This window comes from Geospiza fortis, unplaced genomic scaffold, assembly GCF_000277835.1.
Source record: "Geospiza fortis unplaced genomic scaffold, GeoFor_1.0 scaffold130, whole genome shotgun sequence".
Taxonomy (NCBI): domain Eukaryota; kingdom Metazoa; phylum Chordata; class Aves; order Passeriformes; family Thraupidae; genus Geospiza; species Geospiza fortis.
In genome coordinates, this window is record NW_005054300.1 from 8,360,758 (window position 1) to 8,383,542 (window position 22,785).

Genomic DNA, 22,785 nt, shown 5'->3' on the forward strand with positions numbered 1-22,785 from the left:
GTTACAGATGGTGTGTGATCAGCTTAATGGGAACCTGCTTTCCATGCAAGGGAGACACAACTGGCATGGGGGCAGATGGAGAGGACAGACTACAGCAAAAAGAAAATTTCCTCTTTTCTCTGAACCTCCCTTACTTACTCCTTTGCAAAACTGCATCAGTTACATTCAGCAATGATTCCCTCACAGCCTGCAGATCCAGAGCAACCTTTATCTGCTACCAGCTTTCTGTTTCTCAAAACCTTCTGGCTGTGCATGCCATGTTCCCTGTCATAATAAAGGATGATTCAAATGGGCAGAACTTAAAAGCTACTGGAATAAAGTCCCCTTTATTCCTGGCCAGTGAAAAAGTTGTTCTGTTGCTTTATCTCAGGCTTTAAAAAATGGCAGAAATGAAGTACATGCCTGCTGGGAGAAGGAGCTGTGTTCTCCTTTCCAGCAAACACCACCAATCCATAGCTGCTGTTGCTTTAAAATAACTGTATTATAAGCACAGATTACCAAATTTGCTAAACATATCTTTAACAATGCGTAATTTTTAATTAATTTATTCAGAACAGTCAGAAGTAAGTGCCTGGACGAAAGCACAGCCGCACTGAATTCCTAAAGGGAGGCCAGCTCAGCAGTATGTCAGGTGTTGCCATATTCATTCCTTATTTCCCAGCAAACAAGCAGCTGTTAAACCACCTCTATGATATTTTTTAATTTTACAGGCAGCACGAGATGACAAGAGAAGAGGCATCTCCTTCACCAGTGAGTTGAAGAAGCTGACCAAGTCGAGTAAGCAGTACCGGGGCTTCGTGTCGGACAGTGGCCAGGGCAGGGAGGAGAGAGCCGCCTGCGCCCTGGCCTTCAGTGACATCATGGAATAGTCCTGGCAGGGCCTGCCCAGGTATGAAACACTGAGCCCAGCTCTGGGCAGCCTTTCAGAGCAGCATTCCCAGAGGATTCCTGCTCCCAAGCTGGAGCTGAGCAAGCCAAGTGAGGTACAAGCACTGACAAAATGATCCAGAAAAGCCTCCAGACACTGGTGTGCACAGGCACGACATCAGGAAGGTCTCTGAGTGAACCAGAATGGTGGAGTTTCACCCACTTTCTCTCTCCATTAATCTAAAATGTTGCATCCCAGTTGATTTTGCAGTTCTCATTTTTCTCAACAATTGTGCTCAAATAGCAATGCTCTGTTACTCTTTTCCTCTGAGCCATGGCAAATGGCAGTGAGCAGTAGAGCTTTTATTGTTTTTTGTTATGTCCAGATAATAAAATCATCAGGATTCGTGATCTCTTTTTTAGCTAGAACAAGTTTATAGTGTTAATTTCTGTCTGTGGAAATTTTGCCAGAAATGTTTAAACATTTACACTATCCTTTCTGTATCTCTTCAATTTCTTCCATCTTGCTTGACTTCAAACAGCTGAAATACACAACAAAGACTGTCCCATTTATTTGGAGATAGTAAGTGCCACTTGCCCAGCACTGTACACTAACCAGACACTTGCACAGTGCTACTACAGCACTGTGACAGCTGCTGGGAAGTTGCAGCTCATTGCAAATGAAGAAATCTTTTTCAGTATTGATAATCCCACCTCACAGATGGCAAATTTAAGATTTTCTTTTGCATACATCTAATTATTTGACATGCACTGTAATGCTGCTGCTAAGTCACTAAATTAACAGAATTTAAGCACTGTTTTGATTTGGAAAGTATTTCAAATAGGAAGGGGTTAATTTAATAGCTTATTTCTAGGCTGCTATAAACCCCCTAATGCATTAAAACAATCTGAATTCAAGGAAAGCAAAGTAAATGATGGGAAAATCAGAGTCACTTTCCCTCTTCTGCATTTGGCTGGGTTTTTGTTTTGCTGGGGTTTTGTTTTGTTGTGTTTTCTTGGGGTTTTTGTTCTTTTTTTTTTTTTTCTGATATCCAAATGTGGAATTTACATGACTGAATCCTTCTGCAGTGCCTTTGAAGGATCCTGCTGCAGACTGAACTGGTCAGAATTGTGTGCCCTGTACTACAGATGCTTAATCCAGGCAATGCTGCTGGATCAACATCCAGACTCTGGGAGTCCTGAATGGGATGCTGTAGATGGGAAAGATGCCTGTCAGCTCTCAGAAGATTCCTCTCTTCCTGTTTCTTCACATCTGCAGAGTCTCCATAGGCGGATGGAGACGTTTTCTTGGACTGTATGTTGTAAACAAACACGTGTCATCACCCTCCCCTTTTTAAACAAAAGATAATTTTAGCTTGTTGCCTCTAAGGAATCAGAAGGCAGAGAACCAGAGTGGTCTTTTATGTGTATTATATTAAAATAACGCACTTTTACCTGACGATTACTGTTAAACACTGTGTTAAGTGATTGTAAAGAGATTTAAATATACTGTAACTTCCTTTGCATATCTGTTTAACTTCGGTGAATATACACAAAACACTCAAAATTATTTATGGTTTATCTACATTAACAAAATAATGTACAATAGCTGAGTACACCTTACTGGTAGTGAGACCTTGGCAAGGAACAACATTTTCTTCTTATAAATTTTAGTTTTCCAGGCTTGTTTTCCAGGCTTCTTAGTTTAAGGAAAGAATATTTATTATCTTGTTTCAAAGTACATGCCTTTGTATAGTATATTTATCATATACTACTTTTTAGAAAATGCAGATTTTTTTATCTTTCTCTGGATTTAGAGGAAAAAAATCTTAGAACTTTTCTGGTTCTTTCTTTTCAGCACAAGATGTTTAACACCCAGTACTGACCAAATTCAAAACAATGCATTGATAAGAGTAATTAACATTTCAAAATTTTGAATTCAAACCACATTTTTCCATGTAGTCAGGAACTGTCTTTTTACTTGTCTGTTAAACCCAGAGAGTATAAAAACTTTAACTCTTGACAATTCTGTTTACATAGAAACACTGTTGTGAAGTTTTACGTGTTCTGAATTCATCTTTTGTTATCTAAGTTAGTTATGGTAGTCTCTTTTTTTTTCCCTCCATGGGAGTTACTGATGTGTTTAGTTATTTAATATAATCCATTACAGGGGCACAAATTAAACAACTGCTGCCATCACCTTTTATCTCCCACAAGAAATGTGTCTGTGGGGAACAAACTGCTCTGCACATGTTTTTGTTTCACTAGAGCAAACCCTAAACAGAGGAAAGAAGTTACAGGCAGTAGTCTCATGACAGCTACTGCCATCCCCCCCATGAAAAAGAAAGTAAAATAAAAGAAAACAAAGTTATTAACTGGCATATAGACAAGCAGACAGAACCTGCATTCTGTCACCAACAACTATGAAGTCTTTCACTATACACTACAGAAAATGCCTATAAGGTAGCCATTTACTAAAGCAAAGAAGTGCCCTCTTGAGGTCACTTCCAGCTTTCAGAAAAAATAACCACAGACATACAAAAAAGTGAAATTTCTCAGTGGCACATCCTCACAGAGGCCATGCAGTTCCCACTGCTCATCTTTCACAAAAGTTTTGAACTGACGTACCAAAGCAGCATTTTACCAATCAGCAGCATGGCCCAAGTCAAGCCCCCAAGCAGCTCAGCCTGTCACTCATCACCAGGTCCAGCTGCAGCAGCCCCTGTGAGGGCCATGTGCTCTCTACCCAAGGGAAAGACTGAGCCCCAGCAAATGTTAAGAAGTGACAACTTACACATAGTTTTCTTTGGATACCTGCTGCACAATTCAACTAATGCAACCATTTTTTAAATGTTAGCTTTATTCTCTCTGTTATTTTAACACAGTAGCAGTTTGATGTCACTGAGAAATTTTTCCTTTTGGTGTTTCCTTTATGGCATTTTAAAAACGCTTTGTGTCCTGTAGTTTGCCCTTACCTGTTTAGCTTTTTCTTTTTTTGTTGGTGTGGTTTTTTGGGTTGATTTTTATCTTTAGCAGCTCTGAAAATTCTTAGTATCACCTGTAGTACCACAGGTAGGCTGGCAGACACCCTTGCTAATTAGTTGGATTCAACATAGAAAGTTCTTATACCCATGTTGTCATCCCATAGTGCTTTTCTGTCACATAGATATTAAAAAAAATCATGGGGAAGCAAAGGGGACATCAGTAGTCATGTCATATTGTGCACCACAGGCCCAACACGAGCCTGAAGTCTTGTGGACATTTAAAATCAGCAGTTTTGTACTATTTCTGCTAACACAATTTTTCTAGCTGTGGGAATAACTTCTTAATATAAGTATCTTCATCATCAATCACAGTCAAAACCTCCTTTGTCTGCTCTTTATCACAGTGAAAGAGAAGAGCAAAATATTTGGCTTTTTATTTGAAAACCCTAACTTTGTAGGCCTGTAGACATCTGGAACTCTGTAAGACTAATGAACCTGTTCCAGTATTTTCATTAAAATACACACATCACTTAATTTAAAGTTTAAATGTTTCTTGGGGAAACATGATACACTTTGGGATGAATTTGGGAAAGAATTGCAGTGCCCTTCCTCTTGCTGGTTCCACGTAGTGGAAATACAATACCACTGGAAGCATTAAAGAGCAAGGGGGAGTTGTTAACTTTTGTGAAAGCCCAGTTAAAGAGCTTCCATGTGCTGTTGTTATGCTAATAGGAATGTTTATTCTGTTTAGCCACAGATTTTATTTCTGCAGGAATCTGTCCACACATCCCTGTGACAAAACTGACAAAATAACTTTGTCCTCTTCCACACTTTGGCTGAGTATGTACATCAATTAGGAAAAGACATTCATTTTTACATTACAAACTATTTGCAGGAAGCAGCTTCCAAGATAAAGTTTGAAAGAAAGGAATGTAAATAATCAACATCTTCCAGAAACATGCAGTCTCTGAGCAGTAGCAGGCCTTGCACTGCACACTTTTCAGGTGGAAATCTCTTGCTTCTCCTGCTCCATTGCCTATTTGCAAAACCACAAAGTATTTTATTCTGTACTATTTAAGAACTGCTCCTTTTTTACCAATCTCTTACCCTTTCCTGTGCAGCACGTGGTGCTTGCAGCATGTGACTGTAAGAGCCAAAAGCTGGGCAGTCCCAGAGCTGTGTGCGTGCAGAGCTCTCTGCTTGCAGGAGCTGCTCCATTGTCACATCACTGAGCTCCCTGCACCCCAGGAGCTGCTTCCTCTGCCGCCCAAAGGGCTTCCTGCTTCTGTCTCACTGACCCCAGCAACAGCAGTCAGAACACTAAAAAATACTATCTCAGTTTTTGGGTTTTAAAGCCTAGCGACACTTTTTTCCTTGCTTACAAATATTACTAGGTGAGGTGTCTGAATAGCTGCTTTTAGAAGGTGTCTGCCAGAAGTCACAGGCTTTTGAGAATTAAACACTTCAACATGGAAATATCCAAATATTTCAAGAACACTTTCTTTTCCATTCAAAGTTTATTTTCAAAAAGAGAAAACTTTGCTGGTAGCTTTACAGGCTAATTCTGCAGCTTCTGAAACTCAACTGTCTGCTCTGCTCTTCAAATGCTTCAATTAACATTGGTTTTTAATCACTGTCTGTTACTATTCCACTGTAAAATTCAGTTTACTTTTAGGGTAGCCCACTAAATGTACCAATGGTGGCAGTTTTCTTCCTGTCTGTGATAAATATTTTGTAACTTAAATAGTGATAGACATTTGGCAGAATTAGCAAATTAAACACAAAAATAAATAGCAGTAAATAGATTTTGCTCCAATAATCTGTTTCAGAATGACTTGTACAGTTGTCTTCCTCTGCCTCTTCAAGCATGTTAAAATATTCTGACAATGCAACATCACTATGTGCCAGTCTTTATATGTTTGGAAACTATGTAAAATGAACAATTTTAAAAGTGACTTTTCCACCTGGACTGTTTTCTCTCTGCTGACTTGAATAAACTGTATTTGTATATGTTGTAAAAAAATAAATGGTTTAACATGTTGAATTTTTGTTTTTGCCTTCCTGAACTGACAAAGGTACTGACAAATGCCCCCCTTGGAATTTTGCAGAATTTAAATCACATCTGTATTTGCAAACACTTAACAACTAAACTAAAAAGAACTACTCAAAATGAATGGGAATGACAGCCTAAGCAGACAGAAACGTGTATAACCACCACTGTTATGCATGCAGGTTTGTAGTCCACACAGTAAATATAATATAATACATAGGTATTTTATATGTATAATATAATACATAGGTATTTTATATGTATAATATAATACATAGGTATTTTCTAATCCCTTAATACACAGATGCCTGTTCTAAAAATATTTGTAAATTTATCTTTAATTACTTGGAAGTTGGTGACCTAGTGTGATCAATAGTGAAAACGTATTAAAAGAGAAATAAATTAATTGTAAAAATATCTAAGAACCATAAAACAGGATAAAGGACTAAATACCCTAGAGAAAGTAAGATATTTTCTGGCGTAAATGAAAGCTTTGCAAAACTTACACACATACCATTATCACATCACAGATTAAGCACTACAGAAGTGCATTAGCTGTCACCAGGGACAGCCCACTACATTCCCCTGTACAATGGAATTCACATAAAGACAATACTCACCTATAAATTATTTAATGTATTTCACCTGTTCTTTGCAAAGCCAACATGCAGCTGAAAATGGATTCTAAAACAATCAGTCAATAAATAATATTTGGAGAATGTGGAGAGAATTACCTACCAAAAAAAAACCCCAAAAAACCTAAACATTCTTACCTTGTATTTGTCCAGTATTCTTGACAGCAATGCTTTATTGAAGACACAGCAGTAGAGCATTCAATCATGATGACAGCTTAGAACTGAAATTCAGTGTTCTTAATTTGCCAGTGTCAAGATTCATCAGAGGGGAAAAAACCACCAAATATAAAATCATTTCAAGATGAGATAAATGTTAGAAGACATCAGAAGACAAACAGGAAAAATGCGATACATATTCCAAATGTAACTTAGACATCAAAAATTCAATATTATGTTAACATTTTCAAAATATTTATTAAGTTATCAGCACAACCCAGTGAGTTTGCAGAAACAGGTATGTCTATATTCTGTTATAAAAATTAGAAAAATACATAAACAAAAATACAATTGTGCATGGTTGCAAACAATTCTTAAATTACTTGGGTTTGTATATTTTTAAAACACTGACATGACAGTTCATTGTGATTCCCCAGCCCGTTGAACAGGGCCTTGGTAGTAAGGGGGACAGACCTGTAACTGTGTGAAAAACTTCTGTTACATTTTTGTGTGTTTCTATATTCACACAAAAGCCTGCTTGTATTCCTTTTATGATGACAGGTGATTTCTTTCAGCCAATCTTTCTCCATAATTAAGAATCCAAGTGAACTTGATTGATAAGTACATTTATGTCAAGGATGATTCCTTCAAGTGCTTAGCAAAATCCAAGGGTTTGTGAGCAACAGTCTCACTGATGTGTTGTTGGAGCTGTTTGTTTAGTTCTTCATCTACAAATGAATCCCTTTGCAAGAAGGTATCCTGAAAATTACAAAAATAGGAGTTCTATTACTAAACAAGGCCATGTTTTCCATGCCTACCTTAGTTTAGCAGTCTTGTTTCTCTCTCGTGGTCCCAGACATCGAGCCCAGACCTGTTCAGCTGGCAAGCACCGTGTCAGGCAGTCCTTCAAAAGCTCATGGGTTTGGTGAGGCTTTTCTGCTTTGTGCTAAGCTGGGCTTTAGAGGATTACCTAAAACACACAGCCATGGCTTCCAGCTGGGAGTGGGGGGGTTCACACACTGCCCCCTGTTCAACACACCTTACAAATACAGATCAAGCACAGTTTGGTGAGAGCACACATTTATAAATCAAGCGCCTCTGACCAAAAGGCAGCAATGCTCACAGCACAGGCTGTGAGTCAGAAAGGAATCCCTTGAGCCTTCTGCCTCCAGCCACACCTGGAGCTCTGCATTTTCCTGGTGCTCAAATGAAGAATGATGATCAAGCACATGATTTAAATTTTCCTGTAAAAGTCTAAAAATTTCCATTGCCAAGTACTTTGTGCACTCATGGAGAAATGAGAGCCTCTCTTTAGTGGTGCACAGGGCTCCAGTCTGGAGCTTCTGTCAAGACAAGAGCACGGAGATGCTGACAGCCTGGCACACAAAGGACATGCAGAACACAGAGGGTAAAACTCAGGTAACTGCCAAAATTTGTTAAATGAGCCAAACAGCCATAGAGCAGGCAAGACCCCAAGGTAATTTTCCCACTTACGTCCATTATAGATAGCCATCTATGGACACTGTGATCTTGCTGTTCCATTGTTTCTGCTCCCTAAAGGAGCTTGTGCATTTCCTTACTCAACACTTATTTTTCTCCCATCTGCTGTTCTCAGCCCTGCTCTGTCAGAGCTGCTCATATAACTCCCCAGCAGGACACACATATCAAGGAGTCATTATAAAACAACTAAGTTAAGTACAAACACATTTTCAGAAGTTGCTTCTCTAAAATGGAAAAAAAACCCTGTGCTCTCAAGGTTTGAACTGACATTACTGAGTTACAAAGTGGAACACTGACAAGGTTAATAGGTTATAATGTTTGCATTAGAAAGAAGGAAAATTATCACTTTTTAAAGGACACACCACTAACTGGAAATTTAAGGGAGGCTGGCATCTGGAACACATCCAGCACTGAGGATATAAACACACTTCCCCCATTTCTCCTCTTTTGACATTAACCTTTTGTTCCCTCAAATTTCCACTTTAGAGCTGTAGTGACACTAACAGGGATCAGTATCTCTCAACACACTGAATCAAACACTCTGGAAATGTAGCTGTCTTGGCAACTACCCACCCTGGGGAAAGAGCTGGCTTTTTATTATTGCTTTTTGAACAAACATTAGTTCATCATTACAGAAAAGAGCCAAGAAATCTGCACTGAACCACTGCAAAGTGCAAAATAACAGCTACCATATTAATCTTGCTATGTTAACTGATGCTGTGGGAGGTAGGACTATTTATACAGCTATTTTTTCCTCCCTTATACTCAGTCCTATCTTATCCCAGTTTAAAAAATGTACTTGATGCAGAAAGTATAGAAACCAGAAAGCCACACTGAGTGTGCCAATGCCTGGGCACTGCATAGTGAGCCAGCAGATACAGGTTATACTGCTGTGTCACATGGTTAAAAAACGACACAGAGCAATGAGAACAATACCTTTTTTCTGGATGCTACTGATGCAACAGGAGGATTAAAGGTCATTCCCTTCATACAATATGTCTCAAAAAGTTCTGTAGCAGACCTACAGTAAATAGTGAAAGAAAAATGGCATTAGATAAAAACAACTTCAGCTGATCTATCACCAATCCATGAGCAGCATCCCACACAAACCCCACTCTCCCCCTCCATCACACTTTAGGAGAACTCCTCAGAGTAATGAGCGCCACCTGGAAAAGATCAGGAGCCAAAGGCTGGGAAGTAATGCAAGTCAAATTAAGTAAAATGTGTCTAAATGCACACAAGAAGACTGCTGTTTTCCCAGAGCTCTGATCTGTACGTATTTGAAAAAAAGGGAGAAAAAAAGGTAGGTAAAGATGGTCTTAGCTGACACAATCTGCCAGAATTTCCAACAGTTCCTTGCCAAAGGGTTTTATGAAAAAAACATCTGTGGAAGAACAGGGAGGACCATCACAGAAAAAAACTGGTTAAAAGACAGGAAACAGAGGACAGGAGTCTATGGTCATTTTTTGCAATGGCAGGAAGAAACTGGGTTTCTATAAGGTTTTTCCCAGGACCTGCACTTTCTAACATGCTCAAAAAAGAGCTGGAGAATCCCAAATTATTTGTAGTAGTAAGAATGAGCTACCTGTAGAGAACTGCAGACAGACTGTATGAGATGATCAGTAAAGTGGCAAATGATATTTAGAAAAAATTATCTTCTTGTTATGACAGATACTTTTATGGGATTGTGACTTTAGTGCTGTTTGGAGTTGAAGAGAAACAGAACACAATAGAAATCAGTGTATAAATCCATAGATCATCCACATCTCAAATATTGCAACTGAGTCTCCAATTTCATCTTGAAATGCTTAAATTGGTTTTAAACGTTCAGGAACACACAGTGAAGTGTATGGAAAATATGGAACAGCTCCTGTGTGAGGTGGATGGATCCCTCCATCCAGCAGAGACAGTGGGTGAAGGTATGATATGACTGAGGTCTGCCAAGTCCTGTGAGGCACAGGAAGAGTGATGGAGCAAGCTGTGCACTCCCAGAGCAAGAACCAAGGGCGGCCAAATGAAGTAAACTGGCACCAAGTTCAAAACAACAGAAAGCAGATCTTACCACGAGGAGCTGTGGGCTCACAGAACCCTCACCAAACAATGCTGCATTTGCAGAATGTGTGCTCTGATTCAAGGGACATTGAACAGTTTTGAAAAGAACTCCATGAAGAGAGAGGTACTAACAGAAAATGGTCTCAGGTTCAGGAAATCCACCAGGCTGAAACCTGCCAGAGGCCTGCTCAGGGCATGTTTCACGTGAATGCCCTGGTTTTACTTTTCACAAGGCACCTGCTGCCAGCCACTGCCAAAGACAGGATGCTGAATTAGATCTCAGTCTGAGCCCAGATGGCTGCTCTCGTGTTTTAACCTGCTATAGAATTTACACTGCCACTTGGGTTCTAGATTCCTCTGGACATTCCCAGTTCAGTGATCCTGATCCATATTCAGATCAGGGCTGCTGCTGAAGGTATTTTGCTCCCAGGGGAAGAAAACACTCTGCACTTTGAGATGTTTACCCTTGCCACAGCCTGGCAACAAGTCTCAAAAGGGAAAAGAAAGGAAAAAAAAAGGGAAAAAAAGGGGAAAAAAAGGGAGAAAAAAAAGGCAGCAGCATTCTGCATTTTGTACTGGCAGAAGAAGAAAGAGAGTTTGAAGATCAGAGTCTTAAGTTACTTTTAGGAATTCCTTTAACATAGTATAAGCAACAGCTTCCTTTCAGGGCCTATTATAAAAAAAAGGAACTCTTTGATAACTCACCTTTGGCTCAAATCAAGTGGAAGAGCTCCTGAGCCTTCAGTTGGAGCACCAGCAATAAGGTGAGATGCAAATTTCTGCACTGTTGGATGATAATGTCTCTGAAAGAAAGGAAGAATGGAGGCAGTAGACAGACAGTAAGGGATAATGTATTTATCTACAGAATCTCATGTTTATTTCCAGTTCATAAGACGGAAGGTCTGCTTTTATTTTAGAAACTGAGGACCTCAAAATCAGTTTGTGGGATTAATGTCATGCATTCATTCCCTCATATCATGCTGTTAAAGCATGACTCTCCACAGTTAGATAATTCCTACTCCCAGAAAACAGGGACAAAGGACAGAGGAAGCCCTCTCCAAACCCTGACTAGAATGACAGATCAAGGTGTCAGTTCCTCTTGGAAGAAGGGCTGGACTGCAAGGGAACTTAACAGATCTAAAAAGTCTCCACAGGAATCTAACAAGGCAACCTGCAGTACGAACCAGTGTGGTATTATAATAGGGGATGTGTAACATCCCCTTTTGAGCTCATCCTTCCATACCACTGTGCTGGCCTTCCTCTTCCACTCTGTTGGAATAGGCTCATATGGGCCAAGATTTGACAGATAAGCCTGAAGACCTCTGCTCTCCATTTGTGTAAAGCACCTAAACATTGAGCATCTATTTACTGCTGTTACTTCCCAAATCCCTGAGCTACTCACAAACCTGCAGTAGATGCAGCTCCCACAGTGCTGTGTTCTGGGCATTGCAATGCTCTGGCTCATCTAATTCTGGGAGATAAATTCCACTGCCTTGAGATTCATTGTCTAGTAAGAGGTCCATCCTTGGGAATGTCTACAACACAAAAAAAAAAAAAAGAAACTGAGTTGTTTATATTACCCACCCAATTTTAACATGGTTGAGTCAGTTTCGGTGGCATTTAAACATATTCTGTTTTCATCATTCTTGTTAAAGATGCTTTAAAAAATTTTGCACAAAATCATTTTAACAAAAAATTCCATAACCTTTATCCAGTAAGCTAAAAATCTGAACAAGTAAAACTTACTTGCATGAATACCCTGTTTGTTGCCAAGATGCCAACACTGGAATTTGGAAGCACATGAAGAGCAAGGATGGTAAGTCGCTTTAGGAAAGCAAGAGCTCGTTGCTGGGAGACTTGCTTTCTCCTCTTGGCAAACATGACATCCAGGCACTGCAGCACAATCCCTATGTCCTCGTTGGTGCCACCTCAAAAGCAGAATTTCAGACAAAGAGTAAAGAACCACCGCATGGACAAACACTGTATACCCTGCTAGGGGCTGGACACTGAACTGAGAACAGCATGGAACCTGGGAGGCTCAGACACCTCTCATGTGATACACACTTTAAACATCCACCCTTTTTTGGTCAAAATAGTCCAGCTTGAACAGAAAAAATGTGCCATTGTTTCTGTGCTCCTTTCTAAGAAAACACTTGTTCCATCAGAAGTATCTAATCATTAAACACTGCTTATTAGTGTTATAAACAATGCTTATTAGAATTAAGCTACTGTTTTAATCCTAAATGTATTCATTGTATCATTTTCTATAAATTACTAAAAAGTGAAAAGATCTAGTATTTTACCCATCCAGAACAGCAGAATGTTTATTCTTAATAGTTTATTCCTAGTGAATCCACATTTATTTCTAAAGTTAATTAAAATTATGTTAATTTCAAATTTTATAAATATTTTTTCATCAATTTTTCAACTTCTCAAAATTACTGGAAAATTTAGATTAGAACATAAAAATTTTATCATTGTAAAAATCAGAAATATATACTAGAAAATTTTTTAAAGCAGAATATAAATTTAAATTCTCTTTAGAATTATATTGGAAAAATCAGGTGTTTTTTCTTTATTGGAGAGAGAATTAAAGAAAAAAGACAAGAATTTTTAAATTGCAACTGAAAGAATTATAAGGAAGCAAAAAAACTGAGTACAGACTAAATGCTTATCCAAGATCAAATATTTGGCATTTCCTAATGAAATGACATGATTAGAACCTGTTACCATGTATGGAATATTGTATTGCAGTATTTGTATTGCAGTGTGCAACTTGAGAAAAAAAAGTAGGTTAAACCAGACAATAATCTTCTCAGAAATCAGATACCTTAAAAAAGTGTAGTTTATTAATGCTACATAAAGGCTTTGATAGGAAGGAAACGGAATAAACATTATTTAGGTGAACAGTGAAAATAGGAATCTGAAATTACCTGCATGCAGGCTGAACAGTGTCTTGTACAGATGTGTGTAAAATTTCATTGGATCAATGTTAAGAACATCACCTATAAGGATAATCCCAAATAAACACATTTACTCCATTTATTTATCAGGCAATATTAAACAAAAGTTTGTTTTAAAAAATTTCCTACCTTGACCAGAGAGTATATGAAAAGCACTGAGAATGCAATGGAGACTCTCACGATAGCTTAAATCCTAAGAATACAAAACTGATTAAGTACCCAAAAGAAAGTAATTTTAAGAAAACTGTAATAAAATTCAACTTACCCCAGATGCAATAAGAGAATGAAGGACAATCAATAGGTCATCAAAAAATTCCAGATTTATGAGATGAGCAAACCTGCAATGAAAGAGATTTTCATTTTTAAATTATAGACATTATCTGTAAACTCAGTTCAAAGTGTTCTGAATTGAGCTCCACACCATAAAGCAGGCTAAATCAAATGCTGAACATTTACTATCTTCACAGGAAAGAATAATTCAGCCCCCAACATGCTAATCATGGCTCTTCTAGAGCATTAAAGACATGTTTGTGTCCTTTAGCAATTAATCAGACAAAAGAATGGAATCACATCACACCCTGTGGCATTTGCACCACATCAATCCTATCATGTGAAATTTCAAATCACATTGAAATGGTTTTGGAAATAGCAGAAAACTTCAGCAGAGAAATAAAAGAATTTCAACTAATTTGTCAGGGACTATCTTTTCTCACTGCTTAAGACAAAATTTTATTCAGTGCTTTATGTCTTTTCCAACACACACAAAAGAAGGTAGTCAGTTCTTACTTTGCAAGACCTTCTAGCACAGCTGGCAAAAGTGGAGATTTCTGAGCTTTCTTCAAGATCCTGAAGTAAGTTACAAATACAATATTCAAGGTCTCTGTGTGCTGAAGGAAAGAAAACAAAAAATACTTATCATGTGAAACAGACATTTCTATTTCACTTAAACTCAACTGAAATTATTTTCTCTGTCCAAGTCTGCACTCAGGCCTTCCCAACCAGTCCTGGCACTGCCATCTCTGCTCTTCTTACACTGAAAAGCTCAAGTGCTCCAGTGCTCTCCTCCTCCTGGCTCTCTCCTGGCTACAGCCACACTCCTCCTTTGCTTAAAGGCCACTCTGAGAGGCTTTAACACCCACTACACAGTGTCCTATGGAACAGGGCACCTGGAGGACTTTTGGCAATGGATTTAATACCATTTTGAGCAGACAGCAGAAGGGAATAACAATGGCTACATTGGCCTTCCTGGCTAAAGTAAGAGTGTGCTTTACTAAAACCTACATCTCTGTCACAGGCAAAGTGCTTGTTAGCTAACAGCATGATCTACAGATGTGGAATGCTGCCAGGTTGGGATGGAGGGAAGACAGTTACAAAAGGGTTAGGAGCTGCTAAAATAGGGGAATAATGTCTAAATTATTTACCAACTTCAGTTTCTTTTCTTTACTTTCTGATGCTTCTGCTTCCAGGAGTTCTCGTTCCAGTTTCTCTTCTGCTTTCTTCCACTGAAAATATACAGTTGATTTTAAGAAAATAGATCCAATGTTTCCAACCAGTCTGGATATCCAGGTTGAAAAGATACCCAGAGAATAAATTTTCCATGCTTGGTGAATTGCTTAAGTCACCCTGTGATTCTACAGAGTAACCCTTGTCCTATCAGAAACAACCAATCAAAAACATTATCAACACAGGAAGGAGGAAAAAATAGGAAGATAATTAAATTCCCTCTAGAACCTCATAAATTGCAATGCAAAAATTGATCACTGATGCTGAGAGTTAACAATGGCAACAGCAGATATGCAGTCATTGCTGGAACAAATTTACTACATTAAATAACAGAAGTAGAGCATGAGAAAGCACATGTCGTACCTTTCTTTGCATTCTGGAAAGATTTTTTCTTTTCTCTTTGTAAGTCATGAACTTTTTCTTTGGTGCAATGTCTTCAGAATCTTTTTGTAATTCTACTTCCTTAATTCTTAAGTGAAGAAATACTTTTAACACCTGTTGTAGAATAAAATAAATACAATGGAAGGTCATGTACAACCTGATAGGAACTAGGGTAAGAAATCCTGAATTCCATTCCACCTAGTAGGCTTTGCTGGTCAAAGGTTCTTCTGTTTACTCCCCTCTTGCTCCTTCACACCTCTGTCTCTTGATCCCTGTTCCCAGTTCCTTCCCCAGCACTGTCCATTTATATCCATTCCTCCATTTGCCTCTCACTTCAAGTCTCCCTGCCTGACTTAAGCCATGTCTTTGGCAGAATCTGATCTCTACCTCCCAGTCTCCTTCCCTTGCCCCATTCCTCTCTAATTCTCTGGCTCAGCCTAATCCTGAACTGTCTGTGGTCTGACAGAGTGAGGAAATTCTGCCTGTCTGTAGCCAGCAGCTGCAGTAACTTTAACATTTGGGGATTTTTGAAACTTTTGACAGAAGAATATTGTGAGGTGTAACAGAAAGACTCTTACCTCAGGTCTGACATCATAATTTCTACCCCTCACAAGGCCAGAAATTACTTTAACTACGCCAAGTGAAGCATAGCCCAGCTTGTCCTGTTTAAAGAGCTTCTTAACTGCCTCAACACACAGTTCAGAAATCTGAAAAGCAAAGCACAGAAATTGTTCTGTAAAGCCAAGTCCACAACAACAGCTAGTAACAGACAATACTCATGGTATTTACTAATTATAAAGTGCACACAGCCTGTAAAATAGTGAACAGATACAGCCAAAAGATCTGGATATTGTGGAATAAAGCTCAGAAATAATTATTTTTCACACAAAACAAGAACTCTTTCTCTAATCAGAAAATCACTTACCATTTTTGATGGATCATTCATGAGTGGAACAATGAGAACAATAATGTTATTGTGGAAGTTGAAGTGGGGTAGGACCACAAGCAGCTCACACAGACACTTCACTGCTACCTCTGCTAGACCTTTATATGCCTTTAATGAGATGACATTGCTTTTCTTCAATTTCCTTTGCTTCCAATCTGCACAAAATATTATTTTTAGTGATTACTCTTCAGAATGATGATGATCTTATAAATATTTAATTTTTTAGTGATTGCATGTGTACTTCATGCAAGTGCTATCTCAAAGACAGAAGGTACCATTCATTCAGAGGAGGGAAACTGCTGCAAACAATTTTGCCTTTACTACGAAAAATGAGAAATGTTAACTGTACCTTTAATTGTTTGTTCCAGATTTTCCAAGTAAAATTTATACTGGCTTACAAGGCCTTCTTCAAATTCTCTCAATTTCTGTGTTTCTTTTTTAACCTGTAAACATAATTGAAATGAGATTTATTTGGAGAGCTAAATACGGAAATTAGTCAATGGTGAAAAAAAAGTTTTAAAACAAATATCAGATATCTACGTAGGTTTTTCTTCTAGACAGACATTCCTAGACATGTATTAAAAATAAAACATATCTGCACTTTTCTACAGATGTGTTCTGAGGGCTTTTTCCAACTAGGCCTATTTCATTTATAGAGCTTGAAGTAACATAATCAACTAGATGCTATTTTAAAACCATGACTCTAAACTGCACTAAACCTATATCCAAAAAACCTTCTAAATACTGCTTAAAAACAAGCTCCAGAAACAAATTACTCTGCATTTGTTCAGCAAATTGTTTAACACATTTCAAAGAAATCTATGCCAGTTAGGTGACAACATTGCATAATTTGCTTTCTTTCTAACTCTCTCTAGTGCAGGTCCTTATTCCAAGGTTCATGAGGAAAGTCACCCAGGTTTGGTATACTACTTTCAGACACTACTTTTCCCCTCCATTACCACCTGCATGTCACCTACTTATTGAAGGAAGTATGTAAGAATTTAATGCTCAAAACCAAAACCTCTCTGCCTGAAAGTGTCACAGCTTTAGAGCTTCAAGTATTTGTGTATTTGTCCCCTTTGCTCAAACCATAAAATCATATTAAACAAGTCAGTCTTAGCATCTGGCATAGCTGAAAACATTCTTAACTGCTCACATACACAATAAATAGATTTGCTATTTTACCTTGGTAGCCTTTTCTGCTTCGGTCAGAGGTCGAATTTTGTAGGAAGGTGCAATATCTTTGAATATCTCCATCAAAGACACCATGACCAGCTTCCTCACAATCACAGCCACGTTAGGATCCTGTTCCATTAGCATGGCACGCAGCTCCTTCAGCTTCTTAATCTGATTGAAGAAAATAGGCAGACAGCAGATGAAAATCAACTGCAAACCAAGGGACAAGCACAACGTACTTTAACTCAGCAGTTACTCAGACTCTACTTAGCACTCACTGCATAAAGAGCCAGGAAATTACAGATATCCCAACAAAACTTTAGTCTCAGGAATGTTCAAAATATCCTACTATTACAAACTTGCACAGAATTACAGGAAAATTATTAGTATATCCTGAACCACTGAGAACTATCAGATACAACCCTGGAATCAGAGCTTACAAAAGGGCCATGCTTAAGGAACAAGAAAAATAAAAAAGTGATATAACACTGACATTTTCCTTGTTCTACCCATATATTCTTGTGCTTTTGCTACTGTTTGCTCATTCAGATCTTTGCTTCTTGACTTAGTGAACAACACACACCCTTGTACATGCAGGTTAAGTAAATACCTACATTGCTGTCTGGCTCTGAGAGAATGGCAGATGCTAAGGCAGCTATGTGCATCTTCCTCTCCTGTAGCTTTTGTCTCCTTTGAGCAGCCATTTCCTCAGGAGTGAGAACAGGCAGGGGTTCCTCATTAAATTCTGGCACAGATGTGAGAGTCAGAAAAGAGGGGAAGTCACTTAACAAATACCATGTTGCAGATGCTGCACTTCAAACAGGTACCCTGGTAAAGCCCCATGAGACCAACACAAAAAGTTCCACAATCAAAGAAGCTTTAAGAATGGCTTTGCTAGATCTTATATAATCCACAGATTCATTTTTGCTCCACTTCAAAATCTTTTGCTTGCAAAAAGAAGTGGACTAAATGTTTTTGAATCTGCCCATGGTGTTCTCTGAGTACAGTGGGGACATATAAACTCAATGTATTACCCCAACCACACTAAGAAACTGCAGCGCTCTGCAATTTGTATCAAATTATTCACCATTCACTTTTTCTCTTAAAAATACAATTGTTTTTGTTTGTGTTTTCTGAGTACTATTTTGCTACAAGTATTTCCTTCCTAAACTTTGTATTTAGACAGTAAGGACCCAGAAGTCACAAAGTTACTTGACAATGACCATTAACTCAATAGCCAACTGCAAATAAAAATCACAGTGTCCTGGTATTGATGTTTTAAGTAAAAAATTTTAAAGACAAAGACAGACACTTAAAGCCTACAAAAGTCCAGAACAGCATTTCAAAATGATCTCAAAATAGAACCACACAGATATTCTTTATGTAAGACCAGTATTTCCTTCTCGCTAGCAAATATGACACAAAGGATAAAAGGAACGTCATGCAAGCAGCAGCTCTAGGCAAAAAATCAAAATAATTTTGAACAAAGAGAATCTGAAGCCAGCCATTCCTGAGATTCTAACAGGTAAGAGTGCAAGCTTTGAATAATGGTTATGCTTTGGTGGCAACGTGGTAATGAACATATTCAAAAACACCCTGAACAAAATACACTTCAATTGCAAACTTCCTTGGGGAACAGCAAAATACTTTTCAGGTATGTAAGTGATTTGGAAAAAAAAACCAACATAAAGCAAAAAACAATTTTTATTACCCTCTGCTTCCTCCATGTCTTCTGTGTCCTCTTCTTCATCATGTGCAACATTAAGAACTGCAAAAACAGAGTATCTAGCATCAAGCACGTAATAGACACTGTGAAATTTTAAACCAATAAATATATACTTCTTGGCTACTATACCAGTGTCAGAATCTGTGTCTTACCTGGCTTTTCCACAGCTTGAGGAATTATGCCACTCTTGTCTTTGATAGGGAGCAGATGGATGAGTTCTTTTTCTGGCTCTGTTTGCAAACGTCTTGGCACCTTCTCGTATTTCTCAATCACACTTTCATGTTTTCGTTTTTTGACGTGAACAGGTTCACTGAAAAATACGAGGCAAACTAAATGAACCAGCCATGTAATTAAACAAGAGCCATTCCTGACCAGCTGGATTAAGTGGCAGCCTCTCACCCAGGCCAGGGTGCTGTTTCACCTGTCCTTCCTTCCCTTCTGTGCTCCCTCACAGTAGAGTGGCTGCCCTGGCAGGGCTGAGACCTGTTAAACCACCCCGAGCAGTCCTGGCATGAAGGACTCCAGCAGCAACCAGCAGGACCAGGATCCTCTCGCTGGGCAACCAGCCCAGAGCCTGCATGTCCGTGCTCCACAGCCTCTGTCCCCCTCACTGTGTCTGACATTCCAGGTGAGGCTTAACCAGGACATGACAATGAGTGACCATGGCCAGTGACCATCTCTATCCACCCCACTCCATGGCTGTTTTTAGCACTATCATATCACTTTTCTGCTCTGCCCACTGGCAGAGCCTGTGTCACACACCCCTCTGCAATTACAACAGCAATAACCCAGCATGGTGTGGCAGCCTTTCACAGGAATGCTCCTGAGCTACACCTAAGGGTACAAGAGGGTATTTAGTCTGTGCTAATATGAGCACACGATTTGTAAGTGCTGTAATACCTGACAAGTTTTTGAGATAGATTGTACCTGACCAGAGTAAAGCAGACTGAAAAGATAACTTCTCCAATTTAAGGGAACACTATGAAAGAAACTAAAAGCCCATAACAGTGAAACAGGTAAAAGAGCAACCAATCACTTCCACTGTTTTCCTAGCATCCTAAAAACATTCTGGCTTAATGAATGTAAGATATATAGAACTATATTTTGCAAAATATTTCTAAATAAAACCACACAATAAATTTTGAGTTTTGCAAGACTTTAAACTTATGTCACACCCAGTCAATTTGAAAGGGGAAGGGGAAGGTTTAAAACAAAATTCTTCTAATTCAAGAACTTGCAGTGTGACTACAAGACACCATGCAGCACAACTGCAACTTTGTTGCATAAAAAGCCATTTACACAAAAGCCATTTTGTACATAAAAGCCATATATGCCTTTCCTTCGAAACTAGACTAAATTATTAATTACTCAGCATTAACAAATTAAAACCACCCTACAGCAGCATAGAGAGTCCTTTCACATCCATCAAAAAAGGCAAGCTAAGATTTTCAAACAATCATGTAACCAGACAGCTCTGTAGAAGTGTATTTCTAAAGACTATTCTACAGCTAGGAGCACTACCTTTCTACATATGTCACTGTGAACTCTACCCAATGCCTTAGTCCACAAAACAGGTACCAAATTTTCAGTATGAATGTTTTGGTGTTGCATGTGTTTACAAACATGGCTTACAGAACCCTTTTTATTTTTTTCCAGCAATTTGCGGTGCCATATGTGGTCGATAGTCCAGGGAATGTCCTGAACACCCTACATAGAAAAAAAGACTCTGTTTACAGATTAAAGCATTTCTTTCATTTGAGGGATGCTCACAGGCAGGGACCTCCCAGGAAGGAACACTGCAGAAACAGTACCCTGAAGGTCAGGCAGAGCACCTGAATGCACTGATACACATTGACACATTAATACTGAAGTACTGACAGGCTGAGGAAACACTAAACCAGAGCTGCAAAGAAACACCAGACTGAAAGAAACCTCCTGATAAATGCATTTACATATTAATTACATATTAACCACACAAGGCTGAATTAGTATGAAAAGAAGAAATTGCAACTCACTTAGAAGAAAGATCTCTGGTTAAAAAGGATGCCTTTTGGGCCAGATCCTCCATTAATTTTAAGTCATCTTCATCCATCATGTCCAGTGGAAGAGCATCTTCTTCTTCTTTTTCTTCCCATTTTTTAGCTATTTCAGAAGATGATGTTTACAGATTAAGATCCCACATGTATAGTCACCCTTGAAAACCTAACCCTGCCTACACTTTTGAGACCATTTTATGCCTTATCTTCCACTTGGAGCTACTGACCTTTATGCCTATGGGTTTTGTTATCCCATAAAACTGCCCCTTTACTATGATATCCAATAATGATCAGCGCAAACACATTTCTACCATCTTTAACTGACAGTTTTAGGTGCCACAATGGCCACATTTTGTATTTTTCACAAGTGCCCCATTCTTTCAACAGGAACAGCAACTATTTGTATACAGAAAATGAAATGTTGTTTTCTCCAATTTTACAACAGGAAGCAGCAGGATATTCAGTGAACAAACACTTACCAACTTGTTTCTTCTTGCATTCCTCCAGTGGAAAAGGCTTTCTAGAAATAGCATCTCTGACAGCTTCCCTTAGCTTCTTTTGTTCTTTACGATACTTCTTAGCAGCACTCTTCTGCTTGTACTGTTTATTCTTTAATTTATTGTCAAGTTTTATTTGACTAGTTCTCAGTAACTTGCGAAAACTTGGAACTCGCTTTGTGTTTTTTCTCTAGAAAACAAAGAGAAAGCTACAAGTCACTGACATGTTAACAGTCTTTGCAAAATTTACTCCACTGTTTAAGATCTCCGAGTTCCTATTTCTACTAGGACTGAACAATATGTTTCCTGCTAAAAGTATCATCAATTAGCCTCAAATTTACACAACTGTGTTACAACTTCGAGAAGAGAGCTCTGCGGCAAATGTTTTACAGAAACAATTTTTTATTGAAATCTGACAATTTTTTAATTAAACCCTATGTCCATCACTTTTAGACACTCAAGGTATGGTACACAGCTCGTTAGGGCACAGTTCTTTGCCCCCAAGCACTCTGTTCTCTTCTCAGGGTGCTGCTGCTCCCCAGCACATGCTAAAGTACCTCGGAGGACTTTAAGGTGCAAGGCCACAGCCTCGGGCAAACGTCCTCCCGCAGAACACCTCTTCAAGCTGAGCTCTGGCTTTCTCCTGCCTGAAACTGTCCCTGGCCAGCAGCTGCAGGGACCTGGCGAGGCTGCCTGCTGCCAGGCTCAAACAGCAGCTGTACCAGAACAGGGTTACGGGGCCAGAGCTCGGGGAGGCACCGCGGGCTGAGAAACCGGGCCCGATCGGGGAAAACCTGGAGGCTCGGGTCAATACACACAGGGCCCGTGCCAAACCCGCAAAGCACTCCCGAGGGCGCTCGGGATGGGAATGGGCACGGCAGGGGTCACCCTACGAGGGGTATGGGAAGGCAAGGCTGTGCAGAGGAACTGGCACGGAAACGCTGTTGGGGATGATGTGTCCCTTTACAAAGGGGACAAGTGGCTGGATCGGTGTGGGGCTCCCCGAACCCTTAGCTCATGGTTGGAGCATGGTGCTAATAACAGCACGATTGGGGATCACTCCCTGTACGGGCCGGTCAGAGTTGGGCTCCACGATCCTGGCGGGCCCCTTCCAACTGAGAACATGCCGTGAATCTGTGAAACCGGAATTTTTGACAGCTCAACTTTAGCTTCCCTTTCTATTCTAGATTAGAAAAAGCCACCGGGAAGGCGCTGAAAGGTCAGCGTTCGTCTCGGGGTGAGACACGAGCCTGCGGAGCGCCGCCGGTGCCCACCCAAAGCACCCGCACTGCTCTGCCCTTCCCGGAGCCCCA

The 22,785-nt window shown here is 39.3% G+C and overlaps 2 protein-coding genes across 2 annotated transcripts in view; one reads left to right on the forward strand and one right to left on the reverse strand.

Moving 5' to 3' along the window:
• The window catches only part of PLCE1 (phospholipase C epsilon 1), a 112,127-nt gene extending 109,237 nt beyond the window's left edge, over nt 1-2,890 (forward strand). Inside the window, 2 exon segments of the mRNA XM_031061867.1 lie at nt 711-889; nt 1,957-2,890. Coding sequence (XP_030917727.1) covers nt 711-869 — 159 coding nt within the window. The 3' untranslated portion in view covers nt 870-889; nt 1,957-2,890.
• Nucleotides 2,891-6,691: 3,801 nt separating this feature from the next.
• On the reverse strand, nt 6,692-21,794 carry NOC3L (NOC3 like DNA replication regulator). Its single transcript, XM_031061608.1, has 21 exons — nt 21,723-21,794; nt 21,455-21,662; nt 20,955-21,081; nt 19,092-19,249; nt 18,925-18,981; nt 17,828-17,958; nt 17,223-17,384; nt 16,387-16,480; nt 16,017-16,192; nt 15,670-15,798; nt 15,074-15,205; nt 14,629-14,709; nt 13,994-14,094; nt 13,473-13,545; nt 13,337-13,400; nt 13,178-13,249; nt 11,991-12,172; nt 11,651-11,779; nt 10,950-11,047; nt 9,129-9,213; nt 6,692-7,451 (listed from the first exon to the last, which is right to left on the reverse strand). Exons 1-21 carry the CDS (start codon nt 21,792-21,794, stop codon nt 7,320-7,322), a joined length of 2,463 nt encoding a protein of 820 aa, XP_030917468.1. The 3' UTR covers nt 6,692-7,319.
• Nucleotides 21,795-22,785: the final 991 nt, after the last annotated feature.

Excerpts from the sequence above, each read along its gene's own strand:
- NOC3L (XM_031061608.1), bottom strand. The coding sequence starts at position 21,794 with ATGATACTTTTAGCAGGAAACATATTGTTCAGTCCTAGTAGAAATAGG. Across the intron at positions 9,214-10,949 it reads CCACTTGATTTGAGCCAAAG|GTCTGCTACAGAACTTTTTG; the intron begins GTGAGTTATCAA and ends TATTTACTGTAG. Across the intron at positions 7,452-9,128 it reads CAGTAGCATCCAGAAAAAAG|GATACCTTCTTGCAAAGGGA; the intron begins GTATTGTTCTCA and ends TGTAATTTTCAG.